The 19,318-nt window shown below is 36.1% G+C and overlaps 1 protein-coding gene across 1 annotated transcript; it reads left to right on the top strand.

The window, feature by feature from the left end:
* Positions 1-3,914: 3,914 nt before the first annotated feature.
* Positions 3,915-19,021, top strand: LOC132558597 (uncharacterized). Its single transcript, XM_060223185.1, has 6 exons — positions 3,915-4,044; positions 8,633-8,862; positions 9,913-10,120; positions 10,550-10,782; positions 11,855-12,083; positions 18,942-19,021. Exons 1-6 carry the CDS (start codon positions 3,915-3,917, stop codon positions 19,013-19,015), a joined length of 1,104 nt encoding a protein of 367 aa, XP_060079168.1. The 3' UTR covers positions 19,016-19,021.
* Positions 19,022-19,318: the final 297 nt, after the last annotated feature.

Here is a 19,318-nt window from a genome sequence, read left to right as displayed (position 1 = left end):
TCAACATCATCATCAACGTCATCATCATCATCAACATCATCATCAACGTCATCGTCATCATCAACATCATCATCAACATCATCATCAACGTCATCATCATCATCATCATCATCATCATCATCATCATCATCATCATCATCAACATCATCATCAACGTCATCATCATCATCATCATCATCATCATCATCATCATCATCATCAAACAATCAAACAGCTGATCAAACGTTTAACAAAGACGTTAACAAGTCCTACAACTTACCTTCTGATATTTTGATGATATCTTTAAATAGCACGATATTCATTGATTGATCGAGATCCGTGCAACTGAGAGGAATATGAATATGACTGCAGTAATACTACGTGCTACAAGAGTCGACTGATAGAAGAACACTTCTTGTAAATTGGAGGTAGATTTCCGATGCCCTCGGACATCGGAGAGCCCAAGAACAAGGTCCATGGCATGTTCGTATAAGTCAAATAAAAGTGGGCCCCAAAGTAAAATCGGAAGTTTTCTTCTAAGCGACATCGAAGAAATAAATCTACTGCACCATTGCAACACTAAGTATCTTGATATTTTCCTTTCTAGGCTGTCTTGCTCTTTTTGTTTGTGTATTCATAGTTAACACGTCGGTATTGGTACCACTGTACACACCGCCATAGTTAACACGTCGGTATTGGTACCACTGTACACACCGCCATAGTTAACACGTCGGTATTGGTACCACTGTATACACCGCCATAGTTAACACGTCGGTATTGGTACCACTGTACACACCGCCATAGTTAACACGTCGGTATTGGTACCACTGTACACACCGCCATAGTTAACACGTCGGTATTGGTACCACTGTACACACCGCCTTAGTTATCAAGTCGGTATTGGTACCATCAGTACTGTACACACCGCCATAGTTAACACGTCGGTATTGGTACCATCATACAGTACACACCGCCTTAGTTAACACGTCGATATTGGTACCACTGTACACACCGCCATAGTTAACACGTCGGTATTGGTACCATCAGTACTGTACACACCGCCATAGTTAACACGTCGGTATTGGTACCACTGTACACACCGCCATAGTTAACACGTCGGTATTGGTACCACTGTACACACCGCCATAGTTAACACGTCGGTATTGGTACCATCAGTACTGTACACACCGCCATAGTTAACACGTCGGTATTGGTACCACTGTACACACCGCCATAGTTAATACGTTGGTATTGGTACCACTGTACACACCGCCATAGTTAACACGTCGGTATTGGTACCACTGTACACACCGCCATAGTTAACACGTCGGTATTGGTACCACTGTACACACCGCCATAGTTAACAAGTCGGTATTGGTACCATCAGTACTGTACACACCGCCATAGTTAACACGTCGGTATTGGTACCATCATACAGTACACACCGCCTTAGTTAACACGTCGGTATTGGTACCACTGTACACACCGCCATAGTTAACATGTCGGTATTGGTACCACTGTACACACCGCCATAGTTAACACGTCGGTATTGGTACCACTGTACACACCGCCATAGTTAACACGTCGGTATTGGTACCACTGTACACCGCCATAGTTAACACGTCGGTATTGGTACCACTGTACACACCGCCATAGTTAACACGTCGGTATTGGTACCATTGTGCACACCGCCATAGTCAACACGTCGGTATTGGTACCACTGTACACACCGCCATAGTTAACACGTCGGTATTGGTACCATTGTGCACACCGCCATAGTCAACACGTCGGTATTGGTACCACTGTACACACCGCCTTAGTTATCAAGTCGGTATTGGTACCATCAGTACTGTACACACCGCCATAGTTAACACGTCGGTATTGGTACCATCATACAGTACACACCGCCTTAGTTAACACGTCGATATTGGTACCACTGTACACACCGCCATAGTTAACATGTCGGTATTGGTACCACTGTACACACCGCCATAGTTAACACGTCGGTATTGGTACCATCAGTACTGTACACCGCCATAGTTAACACGTCGGTATTGGTACCACTGTACACACCGCCATAGTTAACACGTCGGTATTGGTACCATCAGTACTGTACACCGCCATAGTTAACACGTCGGTATTGGTACCACTGTACACACCGCCATAGTTAACACGTCGGTATTGGTACCACTGTACACACCGCCATAGTTAACACGTCGGTATTGGTACCATCAGTACTGTACACCGCCATAGTTAACACGTCGGTATTGGTAAAATCACCGCTTGCATCAGAATTTACCTTAGATTATTCTTATTAAATCTGACCAATTGGAAACATTACAAACATTCAATGATCACAATATTCGTTACAATAACGCTTTGTTAAAAAGAGTCCAAACAATCAATATTTTATCAGATAGTAGACCTACATGTATGATGGATGTATCTTTACATAACACTCCACAGTTTAATGATAACTTGGCTTTTTCAAGTTGTTACGCTCATCTCCGAATTGTTAAGAATATCACATATTTACATCTGTATGCGAAATAAATGTGCATCATATACATAGTATTTCTTAAAGCTCAAACACGTAATACCTACATTTCTAAAACAGATGTAGTGTTAGCCTTTTCGGAAAATAGTCTTCCAACGATTAGTTATCGTCGACCGAAAAAAAAAACAACTATAAATAGACTAATGATATATAGTAAACCCTCTTTAGGGTACCACATCTTCCAAGTTTTAGATAAAAGAAAATTTATACGTCTAATTTATGAAATAAAATGTATGTCCAGTTTACGTAATTACAAAACGGATATTGTTTCTCGTATATCTGCTTTAACGGAGAAGCTTGAATGTTACTACCAGAAATGGAAAGTTGATAACATAATATGTGTAATATTCATCAAATATCCCTCTTATGTCACTAATGTCTGTTAAAGAATCCGCAGCGATGCTTCATGTTACATATAACGTCAAATTTGGAAACGGGGAGATAAAAGTTCTGAATCATATTATTACGATACCCTGTTATTGATACTGTTTGGTTTCAATCTATAAGTAAACCGTGGTGTAGATGAAAGCACACTCTGAGGTATAAAAATGTAAGATCATTTCTACAAAAGTCGGGAATCCATTTTACTGCTGTTGTGAAAGAAAAGTTCGTTCCAACCTCGGTTTGGTTCGTAGAACCTCTCACTGAGATGGTTAATTTAGAAGGAAACACTTGCTAAGTATCGACGAAATAAACGCGATCATTAAGAGACCAATTGCTCACACTCAAGGATAACCTGACCATATGTTGATGAAACAAGAAAGGAAGTGACGTAACGAGCGGGTCATCATAATCAATGGCGCCCTCAAGAGTACTATGGAGCGAACATTAGCACACATTATGTCGGGTTTCGTCAATACTTTCACGAGATAACACGGGACACAAGAGACTGGAGAGGCCCTTGCTAATGCAGATAGCTCACTGCGGGGAGTTCCTTATTTCATTAATCACAATATGATAGATGAAAATGCATACAAACTAATAAAGTGTGATATTAGATTGAATTAGCTAACGTATACAATATAACGAGGCTAGGGTCTTAGACAAAGTGTCCCGCCAGGGATTGCAGAAAATCCATTTTTCCAAAAAACTTCCATTGAAAACATGACTTGGTATTTGCGCCAGTGATCATATTTTATGTTAGAGATGTATGTCACATCAGTATATTGAATCGTGGGGGATGTTTCTACCATCTTAATTTTATTGTAATGATTTGAATGAGTAAAATAGGGACAACGGTTGGGACGGGGAAATTTCTTTATGTCTCGGGTCACGTGATGAAGCTGCCTCGACGTGTATCGGACCGTTGTGATGGCATGCATCGCGCTGGCGGTCGAGTGGCTTACTTGAACACGAAATGTGAATTTCTTACACAAGGATGGGTGGTTCGGCGAAAGGACGTGCCTCACGAGATGGTATTCTGCCAATGATGGACAGTGTCCAGTTTCTGTATGTGATTGTATCTTATATACTGTTGAGTATCAGACCAATTATTGTAGCGGGTGAAGGTAAGTTATACTTTACAATTGAGAATTTCTCTCCCAATTTTTCCTTAAACTATTTGTTCGGTTAGAGATGTTTCAATTTGCTCTATGAATTGAAAGATATAAGATACAATAGTTTCATCTTGATATTTCAAAAACATTTCGATTTGAGTAGATACTACGAGGTATTTCTGACTTGCAAGTATGATGACATATTTTACATATATTTTTGTTATTACAACTTGTTATATACTTGTATGATATAACTTAGTGGGGTTGTTTGGCAAAAGGTTTCCATGGAGACGTGACCTTTTCGTGGCGTCATACGCATTGTTGCGTCATCGATGAAAAAATATATTAGAGAGTGAGAATATCGCCAATTCATATATTGTATCAATTCATTTACATTATGTTTTTTGCAGAAAATTTTAAGAATCTTTTCATAATACCAATACAGTTTTAATTGTTGTAGCAGTGTTGTTAAAGCCAATGTTATGTAATATAGTGAATGAATAGACAAATTGTGGTTCATCATCTAAGATTGTACAAAGGACATAACGAGGATAGACTATTTCAACACAAATCCAGAATTAGATGAAGTGGAGCCAAATGATTAGTTCAAATACTTCCTTTATTCAGCCTAAAGTTTGTGTACAGCTCCAGAATCACTAATGTTGTGATGATATTAGAGTACGTTTTTACGATAGATACTGAGCTATTCTAGACTGCTCTGGAGTTGGGTTTACATATCTGCTTTCAGCACTTGCACACTTGGCTTTTACGTTCTATGTCGTGAATGCTTTGATAAAATTCCATTACGGTGGAATGTGATTAAGAGCGTTGCAACTAGAAAAAATCTATGAAGACGGTATCCACGGGGGAGAGAGGGAAGTAATCAATGGTCAGTTTCAAGTGATATCACACTGAAATGTCTTTACATCTACAGATAAATACAGCTTACATGTATCTGTTTCAAATTGCGGACTGCAATGTATGGGTATATATTTCAAATGGGTGATAGTGTTGAATACGTGTTGTTCTTCATAAGAAAATTTATGACGTGGCTCTTTTTCTTTTCACAAATATGATTGACGACGATTGCTGTTATTGTGAACAGGGGTGTACTGAAAAATATGAAAAAAAAAAAGTCAAATTATTCTGGGCTGTTGAATTATGGCACATGGATATGACATAATATCAAAAGACAAATATGTTGATACATCTAGCCAAGTCTTCATGACGTGGATGTTTGTCTCGGCAGTAGAAAACGTACCTTCAAAATAAGCCTGTATACAGGGATATTAATTTTGAAAAATAACCTTCATATATTTTTTTTCATATATGTGTGTGACTTTTTCATCTTAAGTACCAACAGTCGTCTTCTCTGTCGTGTTGTCCAATTTGAATTTAAATATCAGATAACGATAAACATTGCATTTGATTTTTTAAATATTTTTTTAAAATTACAAGTGAGTTATGGGAATGAATTCTGTGCACGTTGGTATGACAAGCGAATTTAACACCTAGACATGGCTTGTTGGCCTAGATTTACTTGGCGGTTGTCTTCGGTGAAGTAGATGCGTTTACACTTTGGAGCACTTCTTCAACGAGTCTATTTGTTTTCTTTTGTCTATGCTTTGTTTCGTTTCATCGATCTTGAGTTTGAATTAAGATTGGGCTCACATGTCTGTGTTGTTTTTGACAGGAAGACATAGACATGGTCGATTTTAGCAGCTGATCTTTATTCGTAGATAAACAAAATTAAACAATATGCATATGCTTCATATTAAATATCTGTGACCACGATATCATAACTCCTTTCATATTTCATTATCATTTTAACATGGGAAACCTCTGCTGAACGTATTTGAGCAACCAATCTTAGCAAAGTGCATGGAATTTATAATTGAACTAGGCTTCATAGATCTTTAGACGAAGCGCTTAATACATTTGACTGCTACGATTTCGAAAAACCTATAATGTTAAGCGGACAACATAAAAGGCCTTCATACTATCAAACTACCGACCAGATATAATTAATATACAGATATGATCTCTAGACGTGGATAATTCCAACGAAACCCGTATCACTGTGTCCGTTATATAAAACGGAATTACTCTTGGTCTAAAAGATCTTTAGAAGGTGTTTGATGTAGTAACACTTGAACTTTGTGATTTTGTTCAAAATTTATAGGGATCTCACGAAAGAAAAAAAAACACAGACGTACACTTACTTGAACGTTATACAATCGAAAAAGATGTTCGACAAAATAAATAGTTGACAGTAGCGACCAAAATTTCTCTTGGAAGAGGACTCCCACATGTGTTATTTCTGTACACCTTTGTCGTGTGAGGTGTGAACTTTACACGGGTAAAAACATAACGTGTTACGCGAAAGGATAGAAAATACTAATACATGTATTGTTAAGGAGTCATGCCACCTCTTCAATGACAAGTTTAGATGGAGTCACGTGTTCTTATATTTGACTAGTTGATCAGATATAACATTGAAAAGTGTTGTAAGTCGTAACACGACTGAGAAGAATACTTAAGAACTGGGCCCAAGTTTTATCAATCTTCCTTAACTTAAGGATTTTTCTTTAACTTTAAATTCACAACAGAAAAAAACATTATATAAGTTTAGAAGATCTTCTCTGATTTAAGTTTTTCCTCAACTGATGTAATCATTTTCTATGATAGTTAAGATTTCCTAAAGTTAAAATTCGTGAAACTGGGGTCAGATTATGGCAGAACAATTTCTCTTTGGTGAGAAATATCACAGAATGCGTTGTTTTTTTGTTTTTTGGTTTTTTTTATGAAACCGAAGTAAGATGACTTATGTCTGTCTTAAAGTGTCTTACTATTGATGCTTGCGATTCATACAATGACGCGGGGAAAAAAGTTGATTCAAATAAAAATAATTTCAATCATTCTGAAGTTTGACGGATTCATGAGCGAAGCGTTTTTAAACACACGTGAGAGATATTTCAGTTGTGTGTGGGTTTTTTTTCAAATTCTTTCTTTGATCATCTGAAAAAAGGGAACTATTGAAATCGGTGCCCGTGTTTGATGAAGCAATGTTATCGTTGGCGGTGCCTGTGAGTTGGCAGTATTGGTCTCCCATAGGACGGATCTCATCGATTGGATGTTGGCCTCCGATAATTAACGACGTCGTTACGTCTAAACAAAACAAATGAATTTTGTTTCTGACAAAGGATTCCTGTGTTTATTAACTGATCATATTTGTAATTATGGATCGATTATTCATGGGTCAAGCATGGAAGTGAGACTCGCGGTTAGTTTTCTAGATTGCATTCTTAGGGCAGTGTCATTCACTGTAACAGTATATCAGTATAACAGTTGGGACTTTGATAAAAATTATTCTAGAAAGTCAAAGACCAACTAATACTTACACCTTACGGTCATTTATAAATAGGTCATACCCGTTCAATGACACTTGAGTCGCTGCTGTTTCGTTTTTTATAGCATTGCCTCGCCCCTGAGGAAACAAGCCTCCCTAATTTATTTTTTACAGAAAAAAGTCCCATTTGAGAATTAAAGCGAATACTTCGAGTATTAACTTAAATGTGTTTACCCCAAGGACAATCTCATTCCGACATTACGTTAGGAAACCACCGCATGATATTAAGTATCAGCGGCTCTATCATAAAAATATATTCATGAGCGTCGACTTTATTTCATTTGTGTTTGAGACAATATATTTCCATCCAAATTTTGACAGCGCGTGTTCTGTAAGTCACAAGAGAGATCGTATTTAAACACACAATATTACGATATTGGTTGCTAGTAACGGTTTTCAATTTATAAATTGAAACTATTTACCTTTAAGTGAATATTATTGGGAAACATATATGACAATCAGCTTAATGTTCTTAGATTCGTTTCAGTGTAATCAATTTTGAAATAAAATTATATTTCCCGTACTTTGACTTATTATTGATATAGATTTATATCACTAACTATTCTGTAACATTGCTTGCCAGTTATCATGATGTATTATGCAGTGCACACATACTTAAGCATTACATTGCATTCGTTGGCATTTATTGGCATATGAATGACAACAGGATTATTGCATGTTGAATTTTCCTTTAATCAGCTGGTATTCAATATGAACAGCAGTTCAATGGATATTTTCACTATTTTCAGTTTTCATATAGTCCTCAAATTTAGCAAACTCAATATTTTTACATTTTGTTTTTTTTTTTTTTTTTTTTTTTTGCAATATTCCTACACCAATGGCAGTTCATAAGCTGATAATACGCAAATGACTGGTGATATTTCATCTTATAAACGGCCATATAGTAATAAATATATCAAGATAATGTTTAACAAAGACATATTAAACACATGCATTACATGTATCGTGATACAATGATATTTAACTGGATATCTGTATGTGGATCAGATCAGTGATATTATGGAATGGCGTATCGTCAGTTCATATTTTATGGCTGTATTAAAATCTCCGGGAATGATTTGAATAAAAACGAATTATTTATTCTGTTTTCTTATCATTTAATCTTTACCAAAATTTCCTGATATGAATATTTATCATTTTATGTATTATTCAAATAATGTTCTGTTACAGCTATATTACACGACAGTCAATCGTGTGCAGCCTACAGATCTAATTTCGCCAACGAAAAACCAACGTACTACCGATGGAATGGATCAACTATCCGGAATTGCATTACGGACTTCAGCAAAAGGACATCAGTAAGGAATCATTACATTTGTGTGGAAATACTTAGTTTTGAATTTGTTGACTGTTCTGCGGATGTAGAGTACTATGGAATTAACCTCACAGCTCCTGCCAGGGTGAGTAAATCGTCAGAGTTGCAATGGATGTGTCTGATCCTAATTGAATTGAATGCTTTATATCAGGAAATGTATTTCAGGGTCGGGATTTTTGAAAAGCACTACAGATATTGGGTCTATACACGTATTTCCGCTTTGCTGACGTATATCCGGTTCATGATTGCGTTTTTAAGCTATGTTCTATCAGATTGGATAAGTCTCAATTTGTAGACCAAATTAATCTAGTTCTGGTCGTGTGACATGGCGAGACACGAAGTAGCATGATGGTCTGAAATGCTGATGGCAACAAAACGTCTAAGTATGCAAGTTATTTTCTCGAAAGGGTATTGACTTTGGAGAGTGTGAATTTCGTTTAAACCTCCTCTGGCAAAGAGAGGCCGGGAAGAAAGAAGACGTATGTAACTGATATTCTATGTACCATTGATCTCGAAGCTATTAGTTATCCCAAGAGAACAATTCCTTGATGTAAACATGCAAAATTGAACAGGCTACAAATGAAAGGCCACTTTTCTAGAAAAAACTGGAATTTTGAGTCCAATTGAGGCAAAAGTCAGATGGGATTTATCTTTTGCGTGGTCAATGCTTAATGGTTGGGATGTTTCGTGTATCGTTTTCTAATTTTTAGAATAATGTCTGTTTTGTATTTTTGCTTAATCAAGACTTTTCTTAATTCCATTAACTTTGCTTGTCTTAACCAAACATCTAGGAATGTTATGTCAGACCATATCTGACCCATTTTTAATGTAAAATTTTGAAGAATTTACTTTTTGAATATTGGTCTGCTTCATTTATGCTTTTTTGAAAAAAGTTGTCACAACACACCTATACCTGATACTAACGACAACTATCAGGCTATCATCTGAATACAATTAATTCAATGATGATACCTTGATGTTACGTGGAGTAACGTCACATACGCATGTATTGGTCTTTGTGTGTAAACGTGTGCAAAAGCGAGTACGAATACAGATTCTGTATGTTTCCATTTTTTATTCCGTTGTTCTAATACTGATTCCGTTTGTTTTAAAAATAAATATTTACATTTTACAGACGTTTAACTGTCATACAAAACCTAATACACCAAGATGGTGCTGTAATACTGATGCAATACAAATCAAACTTAACAATAATCGATCGACGACCAGTAACTTCTTCTTCCGGGTTTTTGCGATAACCGCCGGAAGTGTTTACGACGACTGCCTTCCGCCCACTACAACGACGACAACCACTACAACCACAGACCCTTTCAACGCAGTAGGTATGTTTGTGACGTCATAACCTCCATATCAGGTACCATTAACATTATCAGGATTCGGAGCATGTTTTACGGGTAAAGAGTTATTCCTAACCGGATATAAATAGTGTCTACACAGGAAATGAAAACATAAGTTGATGATGTTGATGTTTTTTCCTAGAATTTCTGATAGACGTGCTTCAGAAAAGATTCTTTCTACATGAACAAGCACTATGCATTTTTTGTTGAGAAAGTGACGGGAAAAAACTATTTTGGACAAATTCTCCACTATCCTATCTGGAAAGTGCTGAACTCTTTAAGTCAAGAACCAATATCTAGCCACCACAAATTGTTGTAGATAAAATTTCTGGATCTACCATAACTGCACCAGAGCATTACTCTATAATTCGGGTAAATGATTTGTCACGAGTTTTGTTTATGTGTTTTTTTCAGTGCTGACTGATATTCCTGCATGTAAAGCGAATAGAGTAAATATGGTCGGCCCACAGCTGAAATACTTCAAATGGAAGGGAATGTGGTCTAATAGTTGCACAGTTGGATTTCATAAGAAACCAGACATATATAGCGATTCTTTAACGTGTATAGAGATTCTGAACATCGCTATCCACGACTGTTCTACACGTATCCGATTCTACGGACTTACAACGTCAGGTCGACCCTTTAAGGTAAACACTTACCGGATAAGCGTGTTGTTTCAACAGCATGATGTGTTTTAAATTGTAGCGTTGACATAATGAAAGATTTCAACAATTATTCAACTGATCTGATATAGAACATTGAGAAATTGCCACTTCCAAATGAAAAGTTATGGGACACTTTTTATAGTAACACCACAGTCCAATGATCCACAATTCCAAGGGTTTTTTTTCGAGTTTCCGGGAAAAAACCCTCAGATATCTCATGTAACATCAGGTTTTTCTTTTTTTCTTTCCTGTTCTTTGACATAGGCTTAGGACACGTTTGATATGACGTGAATAAAGGTTATCCGAAAATGAGCCGTCAAACATTGTTATACTATTCTAAATAAGACTTAAGCTTTAAAGGATTTCCTGAAAAACTTTAGCCGTGACATTTTAATCAAGCATCCCTTTCAAAACAGCGATAAACAGTTATTTATACGACAGTCAGTATACAACAGATATCTTACATGACAAACGACTATACGGTGACCGAGGGACAAATCAGTCAAATTATTTCCGCTTCGAGAAATAGCAATTTCCGGTGTTCCCTTTGATCTCGCTTATAGTTTCTGAGATGACGTGAATCAATGATTGTCTGTTTAACCATCACATTTGTACCATATAAAAGAATTAATCCGAAACTGTTAGACTCTACAATGATAGATGAAAATAACAGAGTGAAAACTATCCCTATAAAGATGTCAGACAGCAATGTATCAAGCTGTCACATGTTTTCTAGACAATTATAATCCTACGAAGAGCGTCTTTTCGTCTTAATAAAGGGATTACCATAATGGTAATCCTGTATGACTCATTTTAGAATATCATTGAAAGTTATTTTAAAATGTATTTTATTATTCTGAAAGCTTTATACGAAAACCACAAGGTGTAACTCTCTGTTTATCGGATGCAAGCATGCCACCGCTCATTTTGTTTTTACCAGAAATTTTACGTTGAGTATTTGGCAATAGATAGCAAAAACTGTAAGCTGACATTTTCCAGTCATCATTTGGTCATTTCTGGACAAAAACCTGAATGTTTTGTTTATTTTTTCCAGACGCTGTCTTGTCATACACATATAAAACCTCGCTGGTGCTGCAGCGTCAACACAATCAACATCAAGTTTGACGTCATACAATATACCAATGACGACGAACTCTTCTTCGGTGTATACAAGGTCCCAGCCGGATTCGTCGCCGATGAATGTCCGGATGTGCAAAATTTAGATGATTCGCCATATATAAATAGTTCCAACACCATACAAAAAAGTCTTCTTATCATGTTAGGTAAGTAAAAAAAAAAAAAACAAACAAACAAAAAATAATGAAAACTTCAAACTCAAAAACAATAAAACTGGGTCCAAATATGAACTTAAGAAAAATTTAAAGAATCCTGAAAAAAATACAAAGGGAAATCCAGATGTTCCGAAAGAGTAGGCGTCTTCTACTTCATCGACGACATCCGAAATTCATATTGCACAATGCAATAGTATATATCTCAAAGGAATCGTTATGACGACAGTAAAACTTCCTCATAATCTCATCAACTTGCTTCTCTAGAAACCATGTGTTTAACTGTCATTTGTCTTCATTTAGCACGGAAATTCTGATATTTAAGAAACAGGTTTCAGTATTGTCATATATGTAGCGTCATTAACCTACAAGAGGACAAAGGCGTTCCTTTAGTTTAGAATTGGGTATGATAGTCCGCTGATTAGAAAAATAAAACATTTAAAAAGGGATGTTCTATATTAGTCTGAAGCTCTTTGATGTTCTTTAAACTCTTTATAAAATTACCTTTGATTCCATTTCACGAGTAAACAATAATACTATAAGACTCTGACTCTGATTTGACGATACTGTGTAAGAATGGTATCGAGACGATTTGATTCATAGGACGGTAATATCAAAGTGTATCACAACTTATGATGACAATTGAAAAACTCAATGACGTATCTGCTCGCCAATAATTGCTCAATTGAATATTCCATTCATAGGTTAGCACTATGAAAAATGGCTAGCAGTATTCACGGAGACATTGCATGACTAACTTGTTTCATAACCACGTATTGAGGTGTTTGTGGCGAGCCACTGTCGGTACGTTAAGAAATAAAATGCTGGGGCTGCAATGTGATTACATTATGCATTATGAATCCCTCTCTCTACATTATGTTTCATGACAAGCACCGAGGTGTCTGGAGCGAGACACCGTCGATATGTTACGCAATAAAGTGATAATTATGGGAGGTGCACGTCGGCTCTCAATTCTCCTATCTTATTTGCCGTGGTGTTTCAAGTTTATAATTATCGATGTATTTCACTGCGAAGATCATCGATGCCGCTGTGTTAGATGTCGTTGTTTGTCCTTTCTGTAAAACAAAGTTTCGATGTCCCGGAATCTATTTTTCTTGTATATTAGTCTCTTGGGTTTTCCCTTTCTGCAATTTCTTCTTTGACTCAAACTTTTTTTTAAAAGTTAGCCCATTCTATTTTTTTCATATGTGTATGAAGGATCTATGTTCTATTTCTGGTGCCAGTGTGTGATAATATTACGTGTATTTATCCTACAGTTCATTGTGACGAGCTGCCTTCAGGTATTTCTACGGTTTCTTCCACCAATAAGTATGACGATTTCACTGTTGCTATTTTTCAAATGTACCAACTTTCTGTAAGTCGATATGTCCAATGGGGTTTTACTCTAATGGCAAAAATATCCACACTTCCGGTCACAGACAGATATCCCGCTTTTCCCAAAAGGAAACCTACACGCACAGAACATTCACGCATGCGAAACCGGAAGTTATAAACTTGTATATCAAGATAAGTTGATCTCTGGAGTGTCTCCTTTGTCTATGTACATATTCGATTTCTCTCGTCTCCTTAGTTGTTGTGAAGCTTATATCATCATAATGGCGATATTGCAAAGAAAATGGAGCTTGCTTCATTATATATCATTGGCCTGTGTTTGCTGTCGATACCTTATCACACACGTCTACTCCTGTAAAAACCAAAATGTAAACAATATGTACTGTTTATATTCTACATGAAAGTAGATCCCATTTAAATAAATAATCTTTATTTATTTTACAACAATTTCGAAGTAAGTCTTTTCCAACTTTTATATTGATCACTCTTGTTGGCTCGGATGGATGCGCGCGAGGGGTCTTAGTGTGGGAGGAAACCGGACTACCCGGTGAAAACCCACGTGGTCGGGCAGGTGACCCTTACCTTCTCACATCCATTTCGGGAATCGAACCCCCGGACGGCTAGATGCAAGGCGAGTGCGTTACCACTGCAACACCCGACCCCCCAGATTCCATTTGTTGAGCACACGTATGATAAATTGAAAAAAAACCCACTATATTTGTTTGTATTGCATTTGAATGTACCTTCCGTCTTATAAGATTCAAATAAGTAAGAAAAATTATGGAATTCTAACAGATATTACTGTTGATAGAATCTTTTTTATTATGGTATACATGATTAAGGTGGTGTTAACAGATGTTAGAAACATGATTTTCAATATACACACGGAGCTGCCTACAAATTTAACGTAAGGATGATAGCTAGCATGCCTTGCATAACTAATGAGTGTTTTTTACAGGCTACATTCAAAATAAAAAAAAAATCCTCAACCTAAATATGATTACATTAAATCTTAGATTTTGGATCTGTGGAAAAGATTTTACGTAATCAAAATTGAATTTGCCTTTAACTTTTCACGATTTCGGCAACTTGCCAAGTTTAGAAGATTTCTTTGAACTTGAACGATATTGTAAATGTTTACGTAGTTGATGAGTTAGAACATAGCATGCCGATGGTGATGATAGTTCTTTAGGCCACGGAGTTGATAGATTTTATGGGTCATTAGGGAACAATTTTAAACCAAAAGTGCATATGCTGGTAACGTTTAACTACAACGAGCGACAGTAAAACGAATCAAGCCATCTTGTGTGTATAGAACTCGTAAACCAATTTAAAATATGAATTCAGTAAACAAAGTGCTCTATGTATTTATTATGGCCTCAGTAAGATTCATGTGCATCACGCGCAATCTCACACAGGACAATACAGGTTGTACTTCAGTTAGGTGGTCAGCTGTCGTAAATCAAACCAGTCATAAAATAATGGTTTTCATGTTTTATTGATAAAAAAGAGAATTCATATTTTTGTGTCTGCTTCATCCTCCATTTTATTGTTCGTGTGGCGCATTAATTCAATAATGACTGCATAACGTGTTTTGATAGAAAGTCAAGATCACATTGTTTACTATGAAACTGTTCCCCGGTTTGTCAGTCTGTAACACCACATACAAACTCTATACGATGTTATGTCATTCACAGAAATATATGCTTCCGTTTATTGCGTAAGGTTGCCATTACTGGTAAGCGTTATTGTCAGTGACGATAAAATTTGAATTCCCAAGAAGAAGCAGAATTATCGATACACGGTACAAAATGCTGCTGTGGCTGGAAAACTGTAGACTTACATTAAATCTGCTCCTACCATCAAATATATCTGATATCTGGTTAATACTACTTAGGCTAACATCTTTGTTGACAAAGTCAGTTTGCAAAATCATTAATGTCGCTAGAGAGTTTTCACGAAATACGAATTAAATGTGGTCCCTTTTTAAAAAAATTACTTCGACCGATAAATATTGACTCTATCACATTATCAGTGTGCCTAGTTACTACACTGGAACCAGAAACATGTATCGATATGTGTTATCATTGGTTTTAATCAACAGGAATATACCTACTCGTCAGAACCACTGACAGCAGCGAACACTCCCTGTATCAATATTATATTGCAATGAATGCTATATAAAGCATGAGTTTTCACGGAGTTTTGGTATCTTTAAACATAATCATTCCGCTTTTGATATTATGGATTAGAAATGGTTTAAACATTCTCGCTACTTTTTTTCTGTTTGGTAATTTCTTATGCCCTGGGGTTAAACCATGGTAGCAGGATAAGCTATTTCTCTAGTTTCCTGGCCCAGCAGCGATGAATATATTTACAGTAAACACAGTCACCACACATGTAATCAAACACGAATGAAGAAGTTAGGAGTAAATGATGTTTAACGATAACTTTTGGCCTTGGCATGTTGGCGGCAATATCTAAATCTGATTTTATCAGTGTAGTATGTATTGTTTGAATTTGAACACAGTGGAGATATTTTGTTCAGATGTTACATTCTTTAAGGCGATTTTATTGTCGAGTTATTTTTAAATGATTTCAATTCAACAGCATGCTCTAATTTTTTGGGTTTTAAGTTGGGAACATTATTACATGAAATATTTATACACATTCAACATATCTCGAATTCCTGACCAGATCAGATCCTCCCATCCAAGATATCAAACAAAGATTTTTGTTAATTTTTCTCATAACGACAGATAAAAGACATGGTAATATGAAAATCGATAAAATTCATATATTTTGGCAACATGAAGGGAATTAGGCTAAAAGTATAACGACCGAGGATCATATTATATTATATATAACTATTTATAAACGTGGTTAAATGGGGATTCTGTGTTACTACGAGTAAACAATGGATATTGAATGACTTCATTTTACTTAGTAGAAGAATTAAATTAGGAAGATTCTCTATAACAATAGATCAATTAAAACACATAATGTACGTTTTATGGTTAATGGACACTATGAAACTAGAAAAAAATTGGTTACAGACTTATTCAAAATAATAACAATCACAGAGGCTTCACGGAGGTTTAAGGTACGACTCGGTGAATGATTGAAACAAATGACTAGCTACGTTAAGTACAGATTTAGAACTGGAATTAATACAAAATATCACGCTGAATTACACAGCTGATGCATCCTTCAAGGACACGTCAGTGAGGCTGTATCAAACAGCTGTTACGTCCTTCTAAGCTTCATCCTTCTAGAACCCGTCAGTGAGACTGTATCAAACAGCTGTTTCGTCCTTCTAAGCTTCATCCTTCTAGAACCCCCGTCAGTGAGGCTGTATCAAACAGCTGTTTCGTCCTTCTAAGCTTCATCCTTCTAGAACCCGTCAGTGAGGCTGTATCAAACAGCTGTTTCGTCCTTCTAAGCCTCATCCTTCTAGAACCCGTCAGTGAGGCTGTATCATACAGCTGTTTTGTCCTTCTAAGCTTCGTCCTTCAAGGACACGACAGTGAGGCTGTATCAAACAGCTGTTTCGTCCTTCTAAGCTTCATCCTTCTAGAACCCGTCAGTGATGCTGTATCATGCAGCTGTTTTGTCCTTCTAAGCTTCGTCCTTCAAGGACAGGGCAGTGAGGCTGTATCAAACAGCTGTTTCATCCTTCTAAGCTTCATCCTTCTAGAAACCGTCAGTAATGCTATATCATACAGCTGTTTTGTCCTTCTAAGATCCGTCCTTCTAGAATTCGCCAGCAATGCTGTATCATACAATTGTTTCATCCTTCTAAGCTTCGTCCTTCTAGGAATATTCAGTAATGTTGCATTATACAGCTGGTTCATTCTTCTAGGACTCATCAGTGATGCTTTATCATTCAGTTGTTTTCCTACTTCCAGTGCTAGTCACAGCATTGCATGCACAGACATGACAGGATTAGCATATAGCAAAACCATAAAACACAATGCATGTGATGCACCGTATCACCGATATTTTCACTGTCCAGCTTAGTTCGTTGGGGTGTATTTATGGCCGGGATACCGTTAAAGGTCCCTACATGTACGTCGCAATGAAACATGGCAACTGTGTCGTGTGAAAAGAATTTGGCAACACAACAAAATCAATAAGGTACCTACTGGTAGATTACTTGCTGGATTCTTTTCAATTGAATTACATGGATTGTTGGGCTGATTGTAGTCATGATGCACATCTGACCTTTAAACATACACGCCATTTCCTAAACTTCATGTAATCTCTATCTAATTTCATAATCTAATAGTACAGCTTGGACGTATTACCTCAAACAGCTATAAACGTCCTTGAACTGTTAAAACTACTAAAATGTAGTACTTTGTGATGAGAATAAAGATATTAAGTATGTGCTTACAGTGTTTACATTTAATTATCTTAATTATGATGAACTATAAAAATACTTTAACAACGTAAACTTAAAAACTATTAAAATAAGAAATAAAGAGACGAGAGGCTTTTGATAGATATATGGCTGTTAGTATACTATAGAGAATGAAAGGATTAAGTGAACTGAATTGTTTCCAGAATCAAGAGGATATGAAAGATTCAGTCAATTCTTTATCGATCTAAATCTTATGAAGTAGATAGTTTAGTGATACTTTAAAACATATATTTTTAGTGGTGATCCTATTTTACCGCTTTTCGCGGTAGAGATATTACAATAAGATAAGACTGTTCTATTTACAGTTTCTGTGTGTCATCAATATAACAATTAATGAGAATTCATCATTGTGTTTATTTGTTCAAAATTTATGTTTCACTAAATCTGATCGCACCAAAGCAAGTAAGATCCTCGTCGACTATTGTTAGATTTTGATAGTATCAAAATTTTAAATTTGGTATTTTCCTGGTATGGATGACAAGAGGAAAATAGACAAAAAATTAAAGACATACAACACAGTTTTGACAGGAACTAATTAATGATAATTAAAAATCAATTAACAGCTGCATTCTAAAATTTTATTTTGACATCAAGATGCATAGTCCGTCTTGTGTGGTCTAGAAACGATTTAAATTTATATCATCAACGATTCAAATACATAAATCACATCAAAACCTTATAATAGCCAAAAATAAGGTTTGTTAATCATGTGGAATCACCATTAAATTCTGTATGTAAGGGTACAATAATTTTAGCTGGTGATCTCCATGCTTGGTATATCTAGCTGAAATATTTCCTGAGAAAAATGCCAGGTCATTCTATATCGGGGAAGTGCAATTCATTTTGATTTTTCATTGACAAAGTTTTTCATTAAAATAATTCAAACTTGATCGTAAATATATCCCTACTTTCGTGTAATCTAATCTCCCCTCGATAGGAAATAATATTTACTTGAAAAATGATTTATTTGATTTTTAGGTACAGTGCCTAGTAAAAAAAAAAAGGGGGGGGGAAACTGTCAAATACTATTTATTGATTGAGGTTTATCAATTAAAGCAATTTCCTTCTATTTTCAGGTTTGTTATTGATACCTTTAGCTGCCTTGGTATTCTTACATTCGGACCATCAACACCTCCTGCCAGACTTCTGACTTCCTTGTTCTCCGCCATGAACTGGTGCCTTACACACACGTCCGTCGTTGCGCTTCAGAATTACCATTACCAATTGTTGTTGATAAGCACTGGTGACAGTTTAACTTCTATATGCCTCTTGTATTAAACTGCATGCATCTGGATATAAGGAAGGAATGAAAAAAGGGGGAAAATACATTTTTACTTTTGTTGATGGAAATCTCGGAAAATATGCTATTTACGATCACATTACCATACCAGAATATAATGAAAGTTTTATTTTAATTTTTTTTAATTACAGTATAATTGGTAATATTAGCAGA

The sequence above is a fragment of the Ylistrum balloti genome, unplaced genomic scaffold (assembly GCF_031769215.1).
Source record: "Ylistrum balloti isolate Yb309-2 unplaced genomic scaffold, AGI_CSIRO_Ybal_v1 Utg370800, whole genome shotgun sequence".
NCBI classification, from domain to species: Eukaryota; Metazoa; Mollusca; class Bivalvia; order Pectinida; family Pectinidae; genus Ylistrum; species Ylistrum balloti.
This window is presented reverse-complemented; position numbering and strand designations above follow the sequence as displayed.

Excerpts from the sequence above, each read along its gene's own strand:
- LOC132558597 (XM_060223185.1), top strand. The coding sequence starts at position 3,915 with ATGGGTGGTTCGGCGAAAGGACGTGCCTCACGAGATGGTATTCTGCCA. Across the intron at positions 10,121-10,549 it reads AGACCCTTTCAACGCAGTAG|TGCTGACTGATATTCCTGCA; the intron begins GTATGTTTGTGA and ends TGTTTTTTTCAG. Across the intron at positions 10,783-11,854 it reads CGTCAGGTCGACCCTTTAAG|ACGCTGTCTTGTCATACACA; the intron begins GTAAACACTTAC and ends TATTTTTTCCAG.